The sequence below is a fragment of the Lolium rigidum genome, chromosome 4 (genome assembly GCF_022539505.1).
Source record: "Lolium rigidum isolate FL_2022 chromosome 4, APGP_CSIRO_Lrig_0.1, whole genome shotgun sequence".
NCBI lineage: Eukaryota > Viridiplantae > Streptophyta > Magnoliopsida > Poales > Poaceae > Lolium > Lolium rigidum.
The window spans coordinates 129,501,328-129,520,731 of NC_061511.1; the positions used below are offsets into that span (position 1 = coordinate 129,501,328).

The 19,404-nt window shown below is 46.3% G+C and overlaps 1 protein-coding gene and 1 long non-coding RNA gene across 2 annotated transcripts; one reads left to right on the forward strand and one right to left on the reverse strand.

The window, feature by feature from the left end:
* The first annotated feature begins 4,848 nt into the window (after positions 1-4,848).
* Positions 4,849-9,862, forward strand: LOC124708573 (O-fucosyltransferase 30-like). Its single transcript, XM_047240252.1, has 3 exons — positions 4,849-5,297; positions 5,809-6,223; positions 8,823-9,862. Exons 1-3 carry the CDS (start codon positions 4,849-4,851, stop codon positions 9,483-9,485), a joined length of 1,527 nt encoding a protein of 508 aa, XP_047096208.1. The 3' UTR covers positions 9,486-9,862.
* LOC124708574 lies at positions 6,447-8,475 on the reverse strand. The gene is made up of 3 exons (XR_007005203.1): positions 8,382-8,475; positions 6,986-7,195; positions 6,447-6,902 (listed from the first exon to the last, which is right to left on the reverse strand). It is a non-coding gene; the product is annotated as an uncharacterized LOC124708574 (long non-coding RNA).
* Positions 9,863-19,404: the final 9,542 nt, after the last annotated feature.

Below are 19,404 nucleotides of genomic sequence, written 5' to 3' on the forward strand. Positions count from 1 at the left end.
AGCGACACGCTCCAAAGTGTTCACCGAGGCTCTCGGAGTGGCGGTGCGGCGAATGAGCCACCATGAAGTTGATCTCCTGACGCAGCGACCTGGTGCGTTCTTCCGACGGGGTGGACAGGTCCACTCCATCGAGCGCGCCTTCGGTGAGAACCCCTTCCACCTGACGCCGTGGGAGCGGGTTACGTGGAAAGAGCCGATGAGGTCGGCTTCGAGGACTGCCTTGATCTCGTCATGCTTCTTCTTGAGCTCGTCAGGCAGATCCTCGTACTTGACCGGAGTGCTTTCCGCCATCTCGGATGTAGATGGCGATGCGGTGGATGTCGAAGATGGTCCCACCGGGCGTGCCAGAATGTGTTGCGGTCAGAAACCCACCCGGCGGACAGCGACCGGCAGCACCGTAGAGCCGGGAACAACTAGGGCTGCGGGCGGCCCCGAGTCCCTCGGAGCGACGGCCCGCAAAGCCTTACGGTCACACGTCCGATGCTCGTCGCAAGGGCGTGCCACCCGACCTATACCTGGTCGGGAAGGTGTTGGATGATGCCTCGCTTAGTTTCCTGCATGGCATACACGTAAACGTTAAATACGAGCCTCGATCGGCTCTCAGGTTGTCCTGTGAATCGGCTCAAAGAGCCGATCCACCCATGATTCGTACGAGGTGTCCGAATATATGGTGGTCCTGCTTGATCAAGATAAAGTTAAAACGATCTACGACGATTTAGGGTTTTCACCGCATAATCGGATCATCCTACTCACGATTGGGCCTCGCGCTCGCGTACGGTGATCGTAAGCCGGTCCTAGACGGGGCCTAAAAACCAACACGAGGTTGATCCCCGGAACATCCTGTCTAGGGCTAGCAAACTACACCCTACACGCCGCTGGATCCTCCAACCCTTTGTAAGGCCTAACTATTGCGGATGTTAAACTAATCCTTGAAGAACAAGGAGCAACCGTAACGGATCGGATCTACTAAACGATGATCAAGCGGGGTGCCGCCCCTACACCTAAGATAGGTGTAAGGGCGGCTAGATGTATAAGGGTTGCACTACAACATCATATGATACGAAGAACAATGCAAACCCTAACACATCTAAGATAACTACGTTGCTCGCCATCAAAAAGGCTTCAGCACGAGCAACACATGAACAACGTAGACAAGCTTATGCTGCCTAGATCGCAAGATGCGATCTAGGCAGCATGGTGCTTACCAGGAGAAACCCTCGAGACGAAGGAGTTGGCGATGCGCCGAGATTGATTGTGTTGAACGTTGGTTGTTGTTTATTCCATAAACCCTAGATACATATTTATAGTCCAGGGGACTTTCTAATTCAGGCGTGCACCTAACCGTGCACGGGTCAAACTCTATCTTCTAATCTAGGATACGACCTACTATATTACAGATACACGGGCATGCTAGCCCAAACTTTGCATATAAGGCCGATTCACGTATTTCTTCCGTATATAATCTTTAAGCCCATCTTGATCGCGGCCCACCTCTGACCTGGTCAAATTCCGGTGATAACATCATCTTCTACGAGACCGGTGCACGTACCGTCAATGGCGCGGCGGTCCGGTGAAGCTCCGGCGAGGTAGAGGTCGCTGAACTAGTGGTTTCGAGCCTCCGATGACCACGAATCGGCGGCGGAGTCGATTTCCCGATCAACCGTGGCGATTTCGGTTCGAGGAGGGGCTTGGAACGGCGGTGCGCGAAGCTCCCGTGAGAAAGGTTCGCCGGAGTCGAGATCTGTCGGGCGGCGCGGCGCGAGGAGGAAGATGAAGTGGTGAGGGTGCAGTGAAAGAATGAAGAATTACCGAGCCGCGGGGTATTTATAGACCACGCGCGGAGATTCGGGATTTGGATCCAACGGTGGAAACGGAACGGTCACACCGTTAGATAGTTGACACGTGTCTTAGGTCAAGTGCGGTAAAACGACGTGGAGGTAACTTAACCATGCGCTCCCAAAATTTCCGGCTAAAGATTCGCATCTTCGAAAATTTAGCGCGGGAAATAAGGAAGTTGTGCGCGGGGAAAGCGGAATCTCCGTTGCGTTACCGATTCCGAAGATAAGAAGATTTCTGAACATATGAACCCGGAAACAAGTAAAAGTTTTGAAGCTCTTCGAGATTCTCTTCGGATCCAAGCTAATGAAGTCGGAGGAATGATGAATCTCGGAGAACTTCGGGGGCTACTGTTGTGGGTATACTTTATGGGTATATCAACGGCATGGCCTAGATCCGGCAAGCCCGGGTGGCCCATAGTTGGTGGTGAGGCATGTGGCCCATCGGGCGGCCCAGTTGCTGTAGATCCTGAAGGATGAAGTCCAGCCCAGGAACAGGAAGCCGGATCTCAACCGACCTACGAAGGAGGTCGGATCCGTGACGGCCCATGAAGTATCCGGATCCAGCACGTTCTTAGAGGAAGGCGGATCCTTGACGTAGACGGCAAGACATTGTACCGTAGTTAGGCAACTTGTATTCCGGCTAGGACTCTCCATGTAAACCCTAGATCCGTGCGCCTTTATAAGCCGGATCCCGGGAGCCCTAGGGGCACAAGCACAACTCATTGTAACAACGCGAAAGCGCCCAGATAATTCCAGACAAGCAGCAGTAGGCCCTGTCATCGTGCAGGTGTTCCGAAGCTGGGTAAATCGCGTACCACCATCCCGTTTGCACTCTGCCCTATGGCCCCTACTTCTTCCCCCCCTCGTGAGGATCCCTCCTCCGAGGTACTGTCGATTAGGCAACGACACCCGACCACTGTAACCCTCGCCACCCGGCACCTCCACGAACGCCCCAATCGCCATCACTCCTTTCCCTTCCTCTCCTAGTCCAAGGTAGTCTAGTGGATATGACAGAGGAAGAGAGCCATCGATTTATTAGGGGGATGGATGCTGGAGTGTGCGCATTCCGGCGGAAACTGCCGCACGACGCCGGCGAGGTTGACACCTTTGACTACTCTGTTTTTTTAGTTCTTTTTAGGGGCTCTATTTTTTTAGTGTTCTCCTTTGAGGACATCTCCAATCTCCGGTGGTCGTCGGCCCAACGGTCCATTTCTATCTGTTTGGATCGGTGGCGCGGTCCGGTTAGGTTGGTCGGGTCGTCCAACGGCCTGATCCAAATCGCCCTTCTGTGATGACGCTCTGCCTCTAATGCGATAGAACCCTAATGGGGTCGTCGGCATCGCGCGCCCCGTAGATAGTTTCCGCGCATCCATTTGGTTCCCACCCACGGCGGCTCTGGTTGCCCGCGCGCGCGCTTGTTTCCCGCTGCGGCCGGAATAGTTCGCACGTCCGGCGGCCATTTTTCGCCCAAGAACGAGGCTATAAATGGCGACCACCGGCGCGACGTCACACCCAATCGACGCCAAAAAACACATGAGTCACCGAAATATCTCCAACCCGGGACCACATCAGGGAGATGTGCCGCTCCCGCTGGCCTCGTCCGTTCGACGAGGACGTCGAGATCATGGCCACGGAGATGGCCCACATGGTGAGGTACCAGGTGGCCGCTTTCGAGCACGAAGGCAACGTGGCGCAGCAAGCGCTGGTGGAGGTGGTCGAGGCGGCAGCGCAATAGGCTCAGCAGGCGCTGCATCAGGTGGGAGCAAGCGGTGGCCAATGAGTCCGCGGCGGCGGCCGTGTGTGCCTAACGCCACGAGGCGGCCATGCCGCTCTTGGGGTCTACGGCGCGCAATGCGGCCACCATCGTCGTCCAAGAGCGACGCCGCACTGTGGTGACGTCCAGGGAGGCGACGGTGGCAGCGATGGAGGCAGCGGCGGTTGATGCAACCGCCAATCCGGAGAAGGCGGCCCGCGACAAGGCGTACCACCGCGCCGCCGCCGATGTAGCGGGGGAGGAACATGTGGCGGAGGCGGAGGCCTTAGCCATGGCTTGGTCTCTCCTCAGCAAGGAGGAGGAGGATTGGCACGTGCGCAAGACACACCGCAGGTCCGCCACAAGAGACCCCGAACGCCGGGAGCACGACGAGGAATCATCCGCGGCGATGCGGGTGAGGCGCGAGGCGACGACAGTGATGTTGCGCGACGTGGCGCGGCAGGCCTCAGAGGCAGCATCGGAGGAGGCGACGCGGGCGGCGGCGGAGGAGGAGAGGAGGGCGCACTGGGCTGCCGAGCTCAACACCGCCTTGGCCCGCCGTGAGGACGAGCGGCGCCAGGAGACCCAATGCAGGGAGAACCGTCGCCGGGCACGCCACTAGGAAGCAGCCATATGGGTTGCGCGGGCGACGCTGGATGAAAACGACATCGCCGGCGGGGAGGTGTAGACGTGTAAGGCCGGCGTAGTGTAGCGGCCATTTATTTTCAGTTTATGCAAGCCTTTTTGTAAAATTGGATGTCGGTTGTTAATGAACAATTAACTAGTTATGTGTCAGTTACATGCCGGGCCTAATGGCCGATGGCCGGACATGCGAGTTGTCCGTGCAGCGTCCACGCTGACGCATCCATTTTCCAAATTTAGTAAATGAATGTGTCTGGCGCGAACGGATTGGTCTATTTGCGTCGTCCTACTAAAACGTGTGCGGTCTGTCCGCTGGTCCACGTGGACCGAAACGGACTGTCCAGGACCAGGACTGGAGGATCCACTCGTCAGTGATTTTTCTTTTTTGACATGGTCAGTGATCTTGTTGATTCTGGGCTGTCGTTGTTGTTGCGTGTGAACTTGACACGACCAGGCCCACTTGAACTCAACCCGATCGGGCTCTACCTGGGCCATTCGAGCCCATGGACTCTATTGCTCTGACGCATTAGCTCGGCCAAAGAGTAACTTACCAGCCAGTTACGCTTGGTACCGGATGCAACCGTAAGATCCGATCTGCCGGTCGCCGCCGGCGAGATGGACCTGCCGGCTAATCGCGGCCGGTGGCGGAGGCGGAGCGCCCGGTCGAACGTGCCACTCCTCGTGGCTGTCCTGCTGCTCCTCCTCCCGGCATCCCTCCTGCTCTCCTCCGCCTACTCCTCCCTGCTCCGCTCCCTCCTCCCTTTCTCCGGGTCTCCCTCTCCTTCCAGCAGTGGCGGCGGCGTCCAGTGGTGTGGGCGCTCGGCGAAGCTGGATGGGGAGAAGTTCCTGTGGTACGCGCCGCACAGCGGGTTCAGCAACCAGGTGGGCGAGCTGCGCAACGCCGCGGTGGCGGCCGCGCTGCTCAACCGCACCCTCGTCGTGCCACCCGTGCTCGACCACCACGCCGTCGTCCTCGGGAGCTGCCCCAAGTTCAGGGTCTCCGATCCCTCCGACCTCCGTGCCGCCGTCTGGGACCACGCCATGCAGCTCCTCCGGGAGCGGAGGTAAACCTCACACTACACCTTCTCTGAGTTACGTTTAGCCGGTTGGTTCAGTGCGGAAATTGATTGAATTCCGATTGATGACACGTCTCGCTTGCTGCTTGCGTCGGGTGAAATGATTTTGACTGTTCGAAGATTGTGTGGCGAGCTTTAATAATCACGTTGATTATGCGACATATTAAAGCTTTGTTACAGTGTTAACAATACATACAACAAAATGTAGTACTAATACGAATGCTGGGCAATTTTCATGATTTGGAATCACACTGGCTTTTTTCACCGTAATTGATGGAGACTCCATGTTTTGAGATTGCTGCCAAGAGAAGTCTAAATATAGAGATGTAATTTAGTTGTTAAACACTTACTCGTATGCTGGCAGTACTCACGTTACTAACTAACACAATGGTGATATAGTTTCCTTCTTCCACAGTCTTCACTATAGGTTTCCATCTTATCTATGAATTAGAATGACATCATGAGAATCAAGTATTGATTCTGACTGTTTGTGTTCTAGGTATGTTTCGATGGGCGACATAGTTGATCTATCTCCTGTGAAGGCTTTGGTTAGGACAATTGATTTCAGAGTGTTTGTTTCATTATGGTGTGGCGTGGATATGCGGAAAACTTGCTTTTCTGGGTTGTGCTGCGCTGTTACTGCCGGTGGATCATCACCAAGTGACTACGGCAGATGCCGATCTTTGCTGTCTGGTTTAGAAGGTAGTGAAAGTAGGGGTTGTGTGCATCCTGTTCAGGTCCACTGTAGAACGACGGTGTGGACATATCAAGAGAATAATGATGGAACACTGGATTCGTTTCAGCCAGATGAAGAGTTAAGAAGGAAGAAGAAGATTTCATACGTTAGGAAGCGCAAAGATCTATACAAGGGTTTAGGGCCTGGTTCTAAGGCTGAGGATGCTACTTTAGGGCTCGTTTGGACACACGGGTAGACAAAACCAGGGAACAACACCCCCGAGCAGAATTTCCCTGGGCAAGTGGGAACCCCCGGTTTCCCCTCCCAGTACGGTGAATTAGCCATTGCCATTTGGAAAGGGGAGGAAGGGAACGGACGGGAACAGTAGGGAACAGGCACAATTCGAAAAGAAGACCAAAATCGTACGTTTTTCACAAGAGATTATTAAATTCAGGCATACAGATTACTCCCTCCGTCCCAAGGAAATTGTCGGAGCCACAGTACAAATTAGTTTTTTTGCAAAAAAGTACCAAAACACTGAAAACGCTTCGAAATAGTTTTCTCAATCTGAATTTCAAGCTCCAGTCTTCCCGTCTCCGCCTTCAGCCGTTGAGCAATCAGGTCGCCGTTGTACCCGTCTAGGGATCGATCAACAAACACATCGATCGATCGATCTGGGATCACCATCGCCCCCGTCGTGATCGACCTCGCCCGCAACTGCTCTTTGCTCCACATGCGCCGCGCCCAAGCCGGCTGCTCTCTGCTCCGCGCGTGCTGCTGGCCGGCTAGGCCCGAGCTCCCCGGTGACCAAAAACCGGCGGAGCCGCCACCCAAGTGTCACCGAAGCTTGACCTCATCCCTGGTCCTCCTCTGCTCCCGCTACTCCTCGTTCTGCTGCTGCTCACGTGCCTTGTGATCTGTAGAATAAGAAGGCACAAATTCAGAAAGAGTCGTCTATCAAAGAAAGATGCTTAATATCTACATCTACCAGTAAACTTACAGTCTACATTTCTTCAGAAAGTAATGCAGCTGGTGTGGCCCATTGCCTTATCTTCCTCTTCACTTACTTTAGGTGATATCCATTCATTGACAACATCAACTGCTCCCCTACGCCGCCTATGGTAATTACACGAGAAGCAAGCTCAGTGCATCAATCTAGCTTGTGTAGCCTTGTGGATAAATCTTGTAGGCTCTCGACTGGAACCATCAACTGCATAATTGAAGTAAACTAGTTGAACATGACATGCAAGAAAAAAAGTTGGTTGATCTATAAACATGGAAGCAGGCAAAAGACGGCACCCCTCCGATCCAGCACAGAAGGGTGCCTGGGTACTACAAATCGGTTGATCTATAAATTCACTAAGTTATTCAGTGTAATAACTGAAAAGGTTTAAAACAATTGAAAGAACCATCTCATGCGAATATAGCAGTCCCATCCTCTACTTGTCAATTTGATTGACTTAGTTTACAGAAAAGGCAAACTGAACCTCAAAGTTTATCAATATGCAAAGGCATACAGAAAAGAACAAGAGAGGATGATAATAAGTCAAGCATAGCCTGCAAATTCATAAAGAATTCAAGGATCCTGCATATATTTACAAAAGAAAAGAAAATAAAATTAGGCATCAAGAAAGAAGCTACTTGGGCATGTCATTATCAAACAAATTCAGAAGATAATCAAGTTGATACAATCATATTGACAGTAGACCCCTCCGCCGGCGGGAATGCGTTGTATCAAGTTCTGCTAACCAAAACCATCAGCTATCGCAAGTACCGTGTGACCATCAGCTAACAATTTTGCAAACTAAAACACTCAGCTATCCGAGTAGCTAAAACCATACAGTCAAGGTTCCAAGACAGAGTAGCTAAAACCAAAAAGGTTCCAAGTCAGAGAGGTACATTATGCACTGTACAAAGGAAAAGATAGCTACTTATTCTACTGCTAGATATTGTGACCTCATGAAAACAATGTTTTTGAACTTCAGAGATTTTTTCTGGAAGATAAACTCCCAGAGATACCGTTGCTCTACTCATTCTAAGAATCGCGTCCAAAAAAGCCTTGCAATCCATAGTTTCAATTAATGCTTCAGGCAACTAAGAATCATGAAACAGGATTTGCATACACTCAATGAGTTAACTGAAAAATGATACTAGAAGCTGACAGTATTTGCACTCCAAAGTTTCAATTTAATGTTCAAAGCAAGTTTCCTATATGTGATTTACTACAATGTGCTCACACTAGATCGATATAAAGCTAAACATCAGTCTCTGATTTCTAGATCTGCAGCGGCAAAAAGAACTCTAGCAAGGAGTTGGTGCTCACATCTCTAGACCTAGAGCAACAAATCGTGAGCGCAGAAAGCAAAACAAGGATGGGAGAATGAGTAGGGGATAACCTTCGTAAATGCAGACCGCCGGCCGTCGTCGTCGCCTCGAGGTTGGGACAGCAGCAGCCGGCCTGGATTGGCGGCGGCGCGGAGCGAATCCGGCAGGTCCTGAAGGCGGCGAGCATTCGGGAGGGGGAGAGGCGCGGGGGCGCGGGGGCGGGGGGGGGGGGCGGGGGGGAGGCTCTGGTTCGATCTGTCCTCCGGTCGCCGGAGGAAGACGAGATCGAGATCGTCGCTCCAAGCAGCGTCGCCGCCTCCCGTCGGGGATTCTCTTCCCCACCTCTGGAGTGGTGGAACGGGCTCCCGGGGATGGACGCGGAAAGGCAGCGGAAAGGATGCCTCGTGGCTATCCAAATGTCCGTGTGGGCTTACCCGGGGCAGTTCGGCCCAGGGAACGGTAGGCCGGGGAAAACTAGGGGAACCCTCCGGGAAAGCCTGCAACCAAACAAGCCCTTATTGGCATTTGGTACCCTTTTTTCAGGACCATACAAGGGATCAGAGTCTTACTTTGATATCCATGAGTCACCAAAGGACCATAGAATACTGACTGTACTTGGGAAAACTGAGTTCCTTCCTTTTGCTCCAGAGATCATGGCTGCAGGGAAGGAGTTCGCTAAGAGCACGATTAAGGAGCCTTTTATTTGTGCACAACTAAGATTGTTAGATGGCCAATTTAAAAATCACTGGAAAACTACCTTTTCTGCCCTCAAGGATAAATTGAAAGCTCTTGAGATGGAGATGAAGAGAAACAAGTCTGGCGGTCCTATTCACATGTTCATCATGACTGATCTTCCTCCAGCAAACTGGACAAGGACCTATCTTGCAGATATTGCAAAAGACGAGAAATATGAACTGTACACCCTGAAGGAAAATGATGTTCTACAAACTGCAGAGAAGCTTATGGCTGCTGAGCATGGCCTAAGGTCTGGATTCTTTCCAAAGATTGCAGAAAGATCGAACGAGGATTGTCATCCAGTTCAACTGCCTGAAATTTTGTTATATGTCGAAGAATCTGTTTGCAGCTGTGCCTCTCTAGGGTTTGTGGGGACCGCTGGATCAACAATAGCAGGAAGCATAGAAACAATGAGGATGAACAATGTCTGCAAATTATAGGAGAAGTGCATCCTTTGAGCAACCTGCCAGAGAGCTAACTGGTTGTACTTATGGAGTTTGATATCAGTAGGGGCTGTTGCACTACAGAGAGCTGAATCATTGCAGATTTGAGACTAAGAAACTAGTGACATGCTCAGGTTCTACGATTCTACAGTGTTGACCATCTACTGCCATGCGGAATAGTATACTTCAAATCATTCCCTCTTTTTCCTTTTTTTTTCGGTTGTGTAGATAGATAGTGTTCATGTTTGTGAGCTGTGCCTTCATTATGTTGTGTTTCATCCACCAATTTTGTCACGGAGGGTGAGGACAGTCATATCTTGTATAGAGAACTATTGGAATGAAACAGATTTTATGGGCTCTCTCTTGCTATAGATTCATCAGCCATGCATGTATTTATGAAGTTCTCTTGACTGAAATAATATTTATCAAAAAATGGACTTTAAAGAAAGCTAACTCGTTGTGTACATCTCATTATATATTAATCAGAACTTGCCATGAAATAAGCTCCAAATAGTCCAAGAAGCTCTACATAGCTAGTAATGGTTCATTTGCTAGTCAGTTACTCATGTCAACAGAAACTTCTACCCCTTTTATGATGTCTCATTTGAAACACACTAGTCTCTTTTGCGGATAATCAAATCACAACACATTTATTTTTACTTCTTTTTTCCCTAAGATTTTCAGCTTGTCCTAGGCTGCCGATTGCTCCCCATCATCAAGTGTAATATGGTATAATATATTACAACCTGTGTGAATAACATATCTAGGATCGTAATTTCTTGTATTAATGCATAAGCTACATCAGTATGATGACAATTTGGACTGCCTGATCAAACATTTTCCCTTTCGATCTGGTTCACTGCTCCACTCCTCTCGTCCACATGGCTGATCCTCCTTTCCCAAATTGGTAATCTACACTCCCTTCCTTCCACAATTCTTGTTGTAGATTCAGACGTATCTATGCACAAGATATGCCTAGATACATATCTAAATCGGGACAAGGATTTTGGAACGGATGGACCACTTCGTAGTAGTGCCTGGCCATCTGCCTGATCCTCACCCTCTCATCTCCACCCTTCCCCATTAAACCAACTTCTCTATCATTATAGTCATTTCGGATATTTTTTATCATTGTAGCATGGAAACCATGCATGTATGCAATAATTCTATTAATGTGTGTGCGATAAAATAATAATAATTCATTAATACAACAACCAGGGAAAAAGTGCAACATTTGAGGTACTTTACTAGAACAAATGACAAACACATGTGTGGAACATGCAACAGTCCTAGCAAATAGAGGTTGCACTATGTGTTGTATCATGTTGCACATGGAAAACTGATACTACATTGTAATACAACCAACCGCATTAAAGTCTCATAAAAAACCATAATTGGTCACACCGCCGTTTCTTCTTCCAAGATTTTAAACAAGCTTATTGGGTCACTGGTGTTCACTTCTACAAGAAGGCAAGGGAGGTAGAAGCCCTCGCCGTTGCCCACTAGGTTTTGGAATCCCAACGATGGGGCTCCTCCTCGTTGTTGCAAATGATGGGCTCAGAAATGGACGCTTGCCAGAGATGATGGGATCATTTTTGCTCACGTTCATGAGTCGCCACGGAGGGATATGCATTTCTTTGGAGAAGCAATCAATCAAAGTTTGCAAGAGTTGAAGGTAGTGGAAAAAATATCTGGTAGGTTTCCATCATGTGGATCCTTTTCAACGATCAGGTAGCGCCTACACATCCAATGATGCAACAAATATTTCCTTTTGTGGGATGTCTCAACAATATGATTCGTGTTAAATATAGGATCACAAAATGATTGATGACGTGGCACTTCCTAGTTAAGCGGAGGGCGCTCTGTAAACTTATTAACGCCATCTAATTAATTTTCCCCTTGAAAGGTTGCCTAAGCCGGTCTTGTTGTGGTTGCCAGCTGACTGACCCGCTTCCTCGAATCCTCCGCCGTTGGCGCTATATAAAGCATTCCCCTTCTCTACCTTCCTCTCGTCTTCCTCGACGAGCCATTTTTCTCTTGGCCTTCTTTGTATGAAACCATCCCTACCGACTTTGGTTGTCTCACCGGCGACCAGGGGAGAGGGGTGGGGGGGGGCGGGGATAGGGGCCAACATAGCTTGGCACCTACACAAATATGAATAGATCATATACTTCTTTCCCTTTGATTTGCCCATGTGAAGTTGCTGGTATGGGAAATTCCACCCTCTTACATATTTTCTTTTGGTGTCGGCAACTGTCTCCTCCACCTCTACTATCAGCCAGCAATACCAACGGAGGTTTGCTCGCAACGGAGACTTGATCTCCCCTCCGCATGCAAAGAAGATATCCCCCAGATCTAATTGCGTCAAGAAGAGGGTAGACATCAGTTCAACACCAATCTCGTTCATAGTCTACCACAAGCTTCAATAGAAAGAAATTTCTCTCTAGGATAGGTTGAATCGGCGTATCAGAAGTTCCCATAGCCGAAGGAGCGTTCCATATATGCTCAATCCCAGGTGAGTTCACCTTATTACCTCTGTAGAACTAACCACCCAGATCCACTCAGTGTGTCGAAGGGAAAGATCTAGGGACCATGATGTAATTCCTAACTTCTTAGGGGGGCATATAAACTTTTTGCCCAATACTTTTTGACGTGGCTTGTTGTACTATATACTCCCTCCGTGTCTCACGAACTATGTCGAAGGTTTGTCAAAATTTGGATGTATCTATTATTATTTAGTGTCTAGATACATCTAATGTTTTAACAAACTTTCGACATATTTCGTGGGACGGAGGGAGTATATTGAACTTTTCCATTACATAGGACCAAAAAATAATTAGAACTTTTCCATTGGCAATTTTGGTAACGGGAGCTTATCCCCAGGTTTTGGCCATACCTTTTACATTTACGAGAAGGCATTCATAGTAGTAAAACAATACCCGCATTAGTTGAATAATCATAAGAAAAAGCCAACTATTGCACACAACATGCATGCACGGTTAATGGCTTCATCTCACTCTGTTGAGCTGGATGCACATCTGTATGTGTAGCCACGCGCGAGGAAACCTGCGGCGTACATTCCTTCCTTGCATGCGAGCTCCTTTCCACGTCTTTGTGCGCCTAATCCGCAGGTCTTTCCAAAACTGCAGCAAAACCAAAAGCTGTGCACAGAGACAAAGTAAGTTAGAGCAAAGCTTCACGGTTAAGGTACCTCACACAGCCGATCAGCGAGTGAGGCGCGATGGGTTTTCCATGTGATCAATCGAGGACGATGATCGGGGTGCCATGTGTCCGCCAAGCCGAGCCGTGCCCGCGCCCTGGCTTGTCTCGTAGCCGCAACAAACCTCCGTGGACGCACTCATGCGCCCCCTCGCGCGAGGCGTGCCCGAGGCCTGAGCTAGCTGTCCCGCTGGCCTTTTTATACCCCGTCCTCGCCGTGCCATCGCCATTGCCATCAGTGAGCGAGAGCGAACAGATCGAGGTACCCAGCTCGCTAGATAGCCATGTCTGGTGCAGAGTTTCCACGCGGCCGGACAAGGATCGAGAAAGACGAGCAAGCACTCATGGAGATGGAAAAGAGGGGACGCGCCATGTTGTCAGAGGCCATGAAGGAGAAGAAAGAAAGAGAGAAGAAGGACAAAAAGGAGAAAGGTATGGTCTACAATAAAGCAAGTGGAGAAACTTGGTTTGTACCGCGCGAAGAAATAGTTGCCGCGGAAGAGAAAGAATATCAAGTTCGCAATGAGAAGATCATAGCCAATCTAGAAGCTATCAACAAGCGTGTCCAAGAAGCTGAGGTACATGCCCCCTGGCTCGGCTGACCATATCAACTTGCTTCGTCGGTATCTTGAACAGCTTGACATGAAGATCGCATCGGATACGGATGCAAGATCCCGTATGAGTATGCATACTATCAATACACTTGAAGAGATAAATGAGAACTATCGTGAATGCATATCTCAACTGGAGAAGATAAATGGAGCGAAGGAACTTCGCATCGTGGCCTTGGAACGTGTGAACAGGACTCTGAAGGAAATGCTGGAGCGCCCTGCCCGCAGTCCTCCTTCATAACCGACTTGCAGTACAAAATAATTGCAAGGAATTATTTGATTTCGCCTGGATTGGTCCCAAACTGGGGAGATCTGTAGGACCTTGTAACTCTATTACAGTTTTCTAGCATATTTACTTTTCTCGCAATAAAAGTTTGTTTCCGTGTTGAGAATAGAGGATGTTTTTACCCTTTGAGCCTTGAGCTAATATTATAAATGAAGATTTCAGTTTGTGATCATTTATTAGGTATATGAATTGAGTTGAGTTCTGCCTTTACTTCTACCTTACAATTGATTTTAGAGTTTTTCACACTGATGTTCCTTCACTTGAAGTTTTGAGCGTCTGTAAGATGATTAATATCATGCTGTATATCATGGGCTTGATCGTCAAAAGTAAAAAAAAAAAGAAATAAACAATAAAAATTTAAACGTACGGGAAAGCAGATTTTCTTATTAGAATGAGTACAAGAAGGTAGATACTAAAATGAAAAACATGAAAGTGCTTCATATTCAGCTTTGGAGTTAACACTCACTTTTGATCTCTTCTATTTCTTCTCACAAGTAACAAGAATATGTCTAGTTCATTGCACTACATCAAAGAAGGGTTAAAAACTTGTGGTATGAACAAATATACATATAGATGAATACGAGAAAAATAAAAGCGTGAATGTTGTGGGTATACTTTATGGATATGCCAACGACATGGTCTAGATCCAGCAAGCCCGGGTGGCCCACAGATGGTGGTGTGACTTATGGCCCACCGGGCGGCCTAGTTGCTGTTGATAGAAGATGGATGAAGTCCAGCCCAAGAACAGGAGCCGGATCCCAACCGACCTATGCAAGTAGGCGGATCCATGGAGGCCCATGAAGTATCCGGATCCATGAGGCAAGATTAGATCTAGGTGGATCCTTGACGTGCATGGCAATGTATATTCCGCAGTTAGGCCTCTTGTATTCTGGCTAGGACTCTCCGTGTAAACCCTAGATCCGGGTGCTGATACGTCTCAAACGTATCTATAATTTCTTATGTTCCATGCTAGTTTTATGACAATACTCACATGTTTTATATACACTTTATATCATTTTGATGCATTTTCCGGTACTAACCTATTAACAAGATGCTGAAGCGCCAGCTGTTTTCTGCTGTTTTTGGTTTCAGAAATCCTACACAGGAAATATTCTCGGAATTGGACGAAACAAAAGGCCACGTTCCTATTTTTCCAGAGACTTCACGGAGTCCGAAGGAGAGACGAAGGGGGGCCACGAGGTGCCCACACCATAGGGGGTGCGGGCCACCCCTCTGCCGCGCCACCAGGTGGGGAGCCCACCTCGGGACTCCACCGACATCGCCCCTTCGCCTATATATTCTCCCAGATGCGAAAACCCTAAAACAACAAGTCATATTCCATGAAGAGTTCCGTAGCCGCCGCCATCGCGGAGACAAGTTTCGGGGGACAGAAGTCTCTGTTCCGGCACGCCGCCGGGACGGGAATTGCCCCCGGAGTCATCTCCATTGACACCACCGCCATCTTCATCACCGTTGCTGTCTCCCATGATGAGGAGGGAGTAGTTCTCCCTCGAGGCTGAGGGCTCTACCGGTAGCTATGTGGTTCATCTCTCTCTCCCATGGTGTGATCTTTATTTGATCATGAGCTTTGTATCATTATTAATCTGTGTGCTACTCTACTGATGTTATTAAAGTAGTCTATTCCTCCTCCATGTAAAGAGGACAGCGTGTGCATCATGTAGTACTTGGCGTAGGCTATGATTGTAATCTCTTGTGGATTATGAAGTTAACTATTACTATGATAGTATTGATGTGATCTATTCCCCCTTTCATAGCTATTGTTGACGAGTGTGTATGCTATGTTAGTACTCGGTCTAAATTGCAATGGTATTATCTTGGATTATGATTTGATGAGGATATCCCTATGAGTGGTGTTTGTCAAGTACTTGATGAACTTTGAGTGGAGCTTTTGTAGCCGCTACGTGATGATTAGTGATTCCAATAGGAGAGTAATTCAGAGTAGCACAAGTGAAGAGAAGTTATTTATTCAATTATGTGATCATTGTTGAGAGTGTCCACTAGTGAAAGTATGATCCCTAGGCCTTGTTTCTAAGCATTGAAACACCGTTTCCAACAAGTTCAGCTACATGTTTGCTTGCTGCCATTTTTATTTCAGATTGCAATTACTACTCATAATCATCCATATTACTTGTATTTCACTATCTCTTCGCTGAACTAGTACACCTATACATCTGACAAGTGTATTAGGTGTGTTGGGGACACAAGAGACTTCTTGTATCTTAATTGCAGGGTTGCTTGAGAGGGATATCTTTGACCTCTACCTCCCCGAGTTCGATAAACCTTGGGTGATTCACTTAAGGGAAACTTGCTGCTGTTCTACAAACCTCTGCTCTTGGAGGCCCAACACTGTCTACAGGCATAGAAGCGTGCGTAGACATCAAGCCATTTTCTGGCGCCGTTGTTGGGGAGGTAAGGTAAAAGGTATTCACATCCTCCGACTACTAAGCTATTTCCTAGCACTGTTGCCGGTGTGTGAGTGCTCGAAGCTATCTCCTGTAGATTCTGCAATTTTATCTTTTTATCTCTTATTTTTATTTTCACTAGTTAGGCATAATGGAAAACAACAACAAAATTAGTGAGCTTTTTAATCTTTTTCCTGAGTTAAGACATGGATTGTTTGATGCGAAAATTTAAAAACCTATGGAACCTTATTTGCATGCTAGTAGCAATGTTATTAGTATGAACGTAATTACTGCTAATGCTATGGAAAAGTCTAAGCTTGGGGAAGCTAGTTTATATAAAAATAATCTTTTTTGCTCCTCAGCTTTGGAAGAAATATTTTGCCTTGATAATGCTTTGTCTCCAATATGTGGTGATTCGAATGATGCGTGTGATATTCCAAATCCACCTACTGAAAGTATTCCCTTCAAGATACCTATGAAAATTGTTGAACTTGCTATGAACAATTGCTATTTTGGAGATGGGACTGTCCATCCTAGTGATCATTTACTCTTTATACATGAATTATGTGAGTTGTTCGAGAGTGCAGGTATTTCAAAGAACCAAGTTAAGAGGAAGCTATTCTCTATATCTCCGAAGGGCGGAGCTGCGGAATGGTATAAGATGTCGAAGAATGGTCGATCTATTGGTTGGGAGGAAATTGTACCTCTCTTTTATTCTAAATTTTATCCTCCTCATGAAGTGCATGTTGATAGGAATTACATTTATAACTTTTATGCTCGTGATGGGGAGAGTATTTCCCAAGCATGGGGGAGATTGAAGTCACTAATGCTCAAATGTCCCATTCATAAGCTCCCCCGTAATGTTATTATTAATAATTTTTATGCAAGGCTTTCAGGACATCACAAGGACTATCTAGATGCCTGTTTGGAGGGATCTTTCACAAGCAAGGAGGTTGAATCTAGATGTGATCTTCTTGAAAGAATTCAAAGCAATGCTGAAGATTGGGAGAATGACAAAGGTAAAGAATCAGGTATAAACTACGAGTATGGTTGCATTAAGTCTTTCGCTCAAACTGCTGATTTTCAAGAGCTTAGTGCTAAATATGGTCTTGATCCTCAAATTATGGTCGATTGCTATAGAGCCTTTGCTTCTCATATTTATGTTCCTAAAGAAAATTGGTACATGTATCATGAACCTTTTAAAGACACTTGCATGGAAAATGAAATTGTTGTTAATGATTGCAATAAACATGCTCAAACTTCTGAAAATGCTATTTCATATAAGCATGTTAATTTTTGTGGAGTTCATAGACCTTGTGAAAAGAATAAAATTGAAGAAGAATATTGTATCCATCACAGGAATGAAAAAACTAGAAAGTGGTCTAGGGCTCTAGATGATCTTGGTGAAAAAGTTTGTGCCCTCTATCCTTTTATTTGTGAACTTTGCCATAGAGTGGGTCATTTTAATTTTCAATGCTCCTCTAATGATAATTCGAACCTTATGAGTGCTGCAAATTTGTATTGTGATGATGAAATCACTCCTAATCAGCATGATGAACTTACTTTATTTTTGGGGTGTGAAGAGTTATTGAGAAAAACTTCTTTGGTGGATATGAGTGCTCTTGATATTAATAGTGTCTTGCATGGGTGTCTTTCTTATTGCATTGATAATTGCCACACAAATACTTACATACAACATATTTCAGAAGATGACACTTTGCCAAAATATGATAGGACCGCTGTGTGTTTCGAACTTATTAATGAAAAGGAGGAATCCTCCCAAGTTCCTTCTATTGTTTCTGGAAATAAATCAGGTTATGTGGAGAAGCCTCCCTTCAAGCCTCTTCCTCCTAAAGAATGGAACGAGGAGGGGGAATAAAAAGAAAGAGGTAACGGCATATCCCCGCGTGTATGAGATAACGATAGGTAACCATAAGTATGTTGCTCCTAATGATTATTATGATAATGAATCTGAGTACAATGATCTTCCTATGCCCTTTACCTATATTAGTGATCATGATTTGGAAGAGCACACTACTTTTGATATTGAAGATCTCTGGGACACTAATTCTGAAAATGATGATGTTAATAATTGCCATAGTATTAGTACTATCCATGTTTCTTTCCATAATGATATAGAAAGTTCTAAGCTTGGGGAAGCTGGTTTTGATGAGCATGATATTTTTAGTCCCCCAAGCATGGAGGAGAAAATTTACTTTGGTGATACTTACCTCCTATATATGATGATTACAATGATGACTATCATATTTTCGGTCCACCTACTATTGAGGAGAAGATTAATTATGATTACAATATGCCTCCTATATATGATGATTATGGTGATGAGAATAATAATGATAGCTATTTTATTGAATTTGCTCCCACTACAATTAATAGTAATGACTATGCTTATGTGGAGAGTAATAATTTTATGCATGTAGCTCATGATAAGAATGTTTCATGTGATAGTTATATTGTTGAGTTTGTTCATGATGCTACTGAAAGTTATTATGAGAGAGGGAAACATGGTTATATGCATCTTAATAATATTAAGTTTCCCCTCTTTATGTTGAGAATCTTGAAGTTGCGCTTGTGTTGCCTTTCTATGCTTATTGCATTATGCTTACATGACTTATTTATTTACAAGATTCCTTTTCATAGGAAGTGGGTTAGACTTAAAAGTGTTTCTTATTTGCTTTTAATGCTCTCTTTTGCTTCAACTCTTATTTCTTGCGGGAGCATCATTAAAATTACCGAGCCCATCTTAATGGTTATAAAGAAAGCACTTCTTGGGAGATAACTCATGTTTTTATTTTGCTACTGTTTTGTTGTGTCTTGGAAGTTGTTACTACTGTAGCAACCTCTCCTTATCATGTTTATTTCATTTTTTGTGCCAAGTAAAGTCTTTGATAGAAAGTTGATACTAGATTTGGATTTCTGCGCAGAAACAGATTTTTAGCTGTCACGAATTTGAGTTGATCTCTCTGTAGGAGAATCTAAAAAATATGCAAAAATTCATGAGTAATCCTCAGATATGTACGCAACCTTTCATTCAATTTGAGCTTCTTCATCTGAGCATGTTAAATGCCTCGAAAAAATTCGTCTTTACGGACTGTTCTGTTTTGACAGATTCTGCCTTTTATTTCGCATTGCCTCTTTTACTGTGTTTGGGCGGGTTTCTTTGCTCCATTAAATTTCAGTAGCCTTGGGTAATGTCCAGAAGTGTTGGGAATGATTGTGTCCTCGCCGAACATGTGAATTTTTGATTATGCACTAACCCTCTAATGAGATTGTTTTGAGTTTGGTGTGAAGGAAGTTTTCAAGGATCAAGAGAGGAGGATGATATAATATGATCAAGAAGAGTGAAAAGTCTAATC

What these genes read in the sequence shown, in the direction of transcription:
- LOC124708573 (XM_047240252.1), top strand. Translation starts at nt 4,849, where the DNA reads ATGGACCTGCCGGCTAATCGCGGCCGGTGGCGGAGGCGGAGCGCCCGG. An exon ending in CAGCTCCTCCGGGAGCGGAG is followed by an intron (nt 5,298 to 5,808) that starts GTAAACCTCACA and finishes TTTGTGTTCTAG; the next exon opens with GTATGTTTCGATGGGCGACA. An exon ending in AGGATGCTACTTTAGGGCTC is followed by an intron (nt 6,224 to 8,822) that starts GTTTGGACACAC and finishes CAACCAAACAAG; the next exon opens with CCCTTATTGGCATTTGGTAC.